Source organism: Brachyhypopomus gauderio, chromosome 2 (assembly GCF_052324685.1).
Source record: "Brachyhypopomus gauderio isolate BG-103 chromosome 2, BGAUD_0.2, whole genome shotgun sequence".
Taxonomy (NCBI): Eukaryota; Metazoa; Chordata; class Actinopteri; order Gymnotiformes; family Hypopomidae; genus Brachyhypopomus; species Brachyhypopomus gauderio.
Genome location: NC_135212.1, coordinates 1,726,501 through 1,732,500, shown reverse-complemented (window position 1 = coordinate 1,732,500; position 6,000 = coordinate 1,726,501). Strand labels below are relative to the sequence as shown.

The following is a 6,000-nucleotide window of genomic DNA, read 5'->3' as shown; positions in this document are numbered from 1 at the left end:
GAGAGAGGGAGAGAGAGAGAGAGAGAGAGAGAAAGAAGAACAGGGATAAGAAAAACACAGCTGAGCCTTGGAACTTTTCAAAAATATTTTGGTAAAAAGTGATAAGCTGTGTGCCTATTGATTCTGTGTGCTTCGTTATATGGAAGTGTTTCAAAGCAAGGGAGGCACACCTACTCGCAAACACCACAGACACTGTGAATAAAAGGTGAGAAAAGTGTGCGGCAGGTCACGCAGCAGGTGCACGAGGTGTAAACAAGTCACTAGTGCCTCTTTATTGTTCACCACTACATCCTGCGGCGGCCCAAACCCTTGAGCGCTCCGCGCTGCTGTCATCACGGAGGTACACAGAAATACGGCCCAAAATGGGGAGCGATGAGAGGAAAAGCTGAGGAGAGCGAGGAGCGATGCTTTGTGCTAAATAAAGGGAGGAAAAGGTCACGCCGGCTTATTCTTCTAATTCCACACGCAGGAGAAAGGACAAAAAAACGGTTGTGAGAGCCTTCTAGCAGCGTGCTGGTCGATCCTGACACGGGGATCACGCAGAGAGCAGACGCACATCAACGGATCTCCACTCCCACGCAGGGTCACGCGCGGAAGGTTCCAGAGGAAGAGAGAGGGAAACGGCCCTGTTTACGACACCCCTGCTTCACCACACCCCCACATAACCCGCTTTCTGGATAACCGGCAGGTCGAGTCTGAGGTTGGCCGCTCCTGTTCCTTTGAAACACTGAGAGAGAGAGAGAGAGAGAGAGAGAGAGATCTGGAAGAGTGCTTAAAAGCAGCTGGGGCCACGTGAGACCACGCCACGTGAGAACATGCCACGTGAGACCACGCCACGTGAGAACATGCCACGTGAGACCACGCCACGTGAGACCACGCCACGTGAGAACATGCCACGTGAGACCACGCCACGTGAGACCACGCCACGTGAGAACATGCCACGTGAGACCACGCCACGTGAGAGCACGCCACGTGAGAACACGCCACATGAGACCACGCCACGTGAGAGCACGCCACGTGAGAACATGCCACGTGAGAACATGCCACGTGAGACCACGCCACGTGAGACCACGCCACGTGAGACCACGCCACGTGAGACCACGCCACGTGAGAACATGCCACGTGAGACCACGCCACGTGAGAACATGCCACGGGAGACCACGCCACGTGAGAACATGCCACGTGAGACCACGCCACGTGAGACCACGCCACGTGAGACCACGCCACGTGAGACCACGCCACGTGAGAACATGCCACGGGAGACCACGCCACGTGAGAACATGCCACGGGAGACCACGCCACGTGAGACCACGCCACGTGAGACCACGCCACGTGAGACCACGCCACGTGAGAGCACGCCACGTGAGAACATGCCACGTGAGACCACGCCACGTGAGAGCACGCCACGTGAGAACATGCCACGTGAGACCACGCCACGTGAGACCACGCCACGTGACACCACGCCACGTGAGACCGGTTCTCACCTGGACGGCCTCTTGTGCTTCTGTAATTTGTCGCTCTTAAATGCTAAGATGGCCAGAAATCAATGAGAACCAATGGGTGTCTGCTAGTGTGAATCTCATCCCATTCTAATCGATCTCAATCTCCTTCTTCTGGCTCTCTCTAGCATTTAGTAGCCATGACAGCATTAACAGAGCAAAGAGAAAGTTTCAAGAGACGTTGAGAGGACCTTTGTTCCTCAGTGTGGTCCACACCACCGGTGTTCAGATGCGGCTTTTACCGGTTCCCCTGCCTCACCGTCAGAGGGAAGGAGAGGGAGCGAACGATCACGCCACTGCAGCAGGTCACGCACACGATGGCCCCGTCCAATCGGACGAGGCCCGGGCCACCTGGGAGGAGTCTGCCTCAACCCCCTCTGATTCTCACCCATGCAGGACAAAGAGCACTCAGCTAAAAGACCATTTAAGTCCACTAAAAGCTTAACGCGTTCTTCAGAGTTATTAGATTAGGCTTTTCTTCCAAGACCAAGCCCCGCGGGCCAATAATGGTGATAAGCTAGTAAAAATCTAGCTTTCTTTGTCTGGGTGTATGGAGTGAGGTATAATTACAGAGTGGGGCATGCAGAGTTTAGGGGAAAAAACACTGCAAGAAAGCACCAATGGCAAATCACGAATTTCCTTTTGTTATTTCCAAGGAAACTAAACATGTGCTTGAACGTTGCCTTGCCCCAGCCACCGTTCTTATTAACGAGGGACACTGTTGTAGCTACTAGAGATGTGCACGTGGTCCTAAGCACAAGGACACAAATCACAGAAGCGTCGCTCACCACACTGAGAGGACTGTGTCCACACAGCCTGCGTGGGAGGGAGTGTATGGGTGTGAGACGTGCACAGCCAATAAGGGAATAATACTCTTTCCCAGCTCTCTTTAACTTCCATTAGAACTGACATCCCATTTTCACCACGGTTATGAATGAACGAATGTCTAGCGCCGTTTCCGTAGTGACACCAGCCCTAACTAGCAATAAAGATCAAAGCACCTCTCCCTCGTCGGACGTAAAATAACACGCACCGGGGTGCAGACGAATCGATTTTGCTCTCCACGTGCTCTGTGCCAGGGGAGAGTCACGGCCCCCGCTACACAGAAGCCTGCGTTTTCTCACCCATTCGATCGAACGCGTCTGATTCGCCTCTAATCTCTGCATCCTGTTGCTTTCTCCATCGCTTCATCACACTTCCTTGTTCCATCTGAATCTAAAGCTGTCGATGACACAGCCTACAGGTTTCTAGCCGTTTTATTAAACAGATTCGTGACCAGGGGGAAGTGATGCTGGTTGGTGGAGCACAGGCTCACAGAAGGAAGAAGGTCTGCCTGAGGTTCTTGGCTAAGGGTGGAGCTCTTGCACAGCTAAAGGATGGAGACGACTAACCACACCACAGAGAGCGTGGCGCATGTCTCCGAGATACAGGCTACTGAGGCGGTTACCGCGGGAGAAGAAGGAGCTGATCATGAAGCTGAAGCTGATGGTCGCCACGGCGAAGACCAGCAGGAAGACGAACACCAGCGATGGGTCGCTGTAGGTCAGCACGGCGCCGTTTGGACTCACCTAGAAGATCCGAACCGTTTGTCATACAACAATCTCAAACAAAGATAGCAAACTATAGTTCTAAAAAGGGACATAATGCCTTTGATATTTTAGTTTCTAGTTACTAGTGCTTATGATAAAACCAATATGGAGGAGCAGGGGCTAAACTTGGCTCTTACAGGAGGCTCCTGATGTCCCAATATGGCACAGATTTACTCTTCAGTGTCTCTGCAGTTCGTCTAACACGCTGCACCTCCCTGGAGCCGGCGGGAGACGTGTATTTTAGGACTACTCACCCTGACACAGAACAGCAAGGTGACGAAGACGATGGAGACGGACAGGAAGAGAAAGAACATGAGGAACCAGGCGCTCCAATGCAGCCAGTTACTGAGACCCATCATCCTCATGTACTCCTGGAAGAGAAACCAGCGATTTAAGAACCTTAAGAACCTCACGAAACACACACACACACACACACACACACACACACACACACACACACACACCTTCAGTTTCCGCTCCTTCTCCTGCACCACGGCGCGGACGATGTTGAGGGAGGTGTAGGTGAAGCTGAGCACCAGCAGCAGGGGAAGCTGGTTCTGGATGGCCAGGATGAAGACGTCGTAGATGAAGGCAGGGTAGGGGAAGCGGGCCAGCACCACCTGCGTCTGCATGAGGAGGGCGATGGCCGCGCTCCTGTTGTAGGCCTTCATGATGGCCCGGTCCACGGCGTGCTGGATCATGAGGAAGCCCTCCCTGAAATAACCTGTCCACAGAGGCGAGAAGGGGCGGGGCCTTAGCTTAAAAGATTTTAGGGCCCAGTTGTGTTAGAATTTTAGAGTCCAGACCAGATCCAGCTTGGAGCATCAATAATTACATTTTCGAGACTTCTGAACCTGAATGGTGCTATCAGCATTCTGGAAGAAGGTACCACAATGAAAGATATAATGGAGGCAGATATAATGTGAAACAGCCTGAAATCAAGTCAGGTGTTGCTGCTAACATATTTATCTTTCAGCAAATTATCTGCTGCAAATGCCCAAAGCTTTTAATGTTTTTATCCTTGCTGTGACATTCATTCCACTGAAATGCAAGCAGCGCTGGTCGACTTGCCTGGTGGGATATGTAAATGTCAGTCTGTTTCTTGTTTGTTCAGTGGTTCCTGGTAGGTCCTTACACAGGAAAATAAGCACTACTTTGTACATGAAGTGAGATAAAATCCCTGTGCAGCCTTGCGTAGCATCTAATCGTTTGTTCATGAAAAACCCCGGGGCAGTGCCTCACCTCGAAGCCAATGCTAGTTTCTCCAAATTTACTTGTTTTGTGTGAACTTTGCACTTGCAGAACTGGCAAAGTCAGGTAGGACTACACATCCCACAGTGCACTGGTGCAGACAGACCTGGGGTGCCTCCGCGGGGGTCGTGTTGCTCTCGAGGGCCCGGCAGCTGGAAGAGCGGAAACAGGCTGGACGTGTGCCAGTCCAGGTCGTTGTTGGGGTTCAGCTCCGACTTCTCCTTGGTGGGAGCATTTCGAGGGCTGTAGCTGAAGCGCAGGCGATAGCTGACCTGTAGGGGGCGCCACGGGAGACAGGAGCAGCAGGACAAAGAGCCAATGAGCGTGAGCGCGAAACAAGATCATGGAAGACAGAGCTGACAGCTGGAAGCCATGAGTGCTTAAGAAAGGCATGATGGATCTGATAACAGGGGAGCTAATCAAGAAACAAACTTTATCTCTGCCACTGGGTAATAGAAACAGATATATGAATAAGCATTGTCTAAAAACAGTTTTGGCATTCCAACATCCCTTCAAGTGCTATTCTCCAACAGGTAAACACATTTTAAATAACACATGTGTGGTATGCATGCCCTTTATGAACCTGTTCTGTAAGTAAGGACCTCCTGTATGAGATTCTCAGAGTGCGTGAGTGCGTTTCATAATAAGACTAGGGAGGTCACACACAGAGGCTGCACAGGCCGAACCTGTAAAAAATAATACGTTCAAAAGAATGCCACAACACTGCTGCACGTCTAAGAGAACAAACACAAACTGGTCCTACAGGTCCAACAAACCCCTTAATATGTTTCTCTTCATGTACATGAAGGTGGAGCAAGGCAGGGGGAGGAGGGGGCGGGGCATGGGAGGAGGGGGCGGGGCATGGGAGGAGGGGGCGGGGCATGGGAGGAGGGACAAGGCAGATGTGTGAGGTCTCACCTTCAGGGGCAGAGGGTCGTCGGTGTGGTGGAAGGCGTGATCAAACACCACCGCCGCCAGGATGTAGGAGGACTCTGGCTTTGTCTTCACAAAGTCTTCAAAGTGCTCCTCAGTGTCAAATCCACGCACTTGAGATGAAGAACAGGAACATGGGTATTAAACGAAGATCAGGACTGGATGAGCTCGTAAGAGGCGGTAGCACAGGAATAGCCGTCACGTGTCCTGTGTGCAGCAGCACACACGGGCAACTCAACCCCAAAGCTCCATTTCATGTTTTTTTTTTCTTGTGCTCACAGCCTGATGATTGAACAAACATTAGAGGAACAAGAAAAAACGTCGCTTGACTTTACAACCTTAAAGTTAACATGCTTAACATTTACATCCGGTCTTTATTTTTGAAGATGCGTGATACTAAATCTGAATGTATAATTCACTATAACTCACTATGTACCCAAACAAAAGCTACTCTTAGTGTGAAGTATCTCTCACAGTAACAGTAAAATATGCGATAGAAGATCACAATAACATCCTACACACACCCATGGGCGTGGTAGTGGGGGGGAAAGTGGACCTGACTACCCAGGGCCCGTTAGGGAGAGGGGCCCATTTTGCTCATGTGTCATTTATAGGGGCCAACTGACATCGAGAGTGTACAGAGCCCAGAATGTGCTGCTACGCCCCTGCATACACCACTCACATAACTGCATTCATTACACTATGTAACTTTTAACACATATAAAAAA

General features: G+C 51.0%; 1 protein-coding gene across 1 annotated transcript in view; it reads right to left on the bottom strand.

Annotated features, from left to right (window-relative positions):
* The window catches only part of abca3b (ATP-binding cassette, sub-family A (ABC1), member 3b), a 32,236-nt gene that overhangs the window by 20,137 nt on the left and 6,099 nt on the right, over positions 1-6,000 (bottom strand). Inside the window, exons 4-8 of the mRNA XM_076982063.1 lie at positions 5,258-5,385; positions 4,446-4,611; positions 3,553-3,812; positions 3,343-3,459; positions 2,947-3,067 (exon numbers count right to left, since the gene is read on the bottom strand). Coding sequence (XP_076838178.1) covers positions 2,947-3,067; positions 3,343-3,459; positions 3,553-3,812; positions 4,446-4,611; positions 5,258-5,385 — 792 coding nt within the window. The remainder of the gene's footprint in view (positions 1-2,946; positions 3,068-3,342; positions 3,460-3,552; positions 3,813-4,445; positions 4,612-5,257; positions 5,386-6,000) is intronic.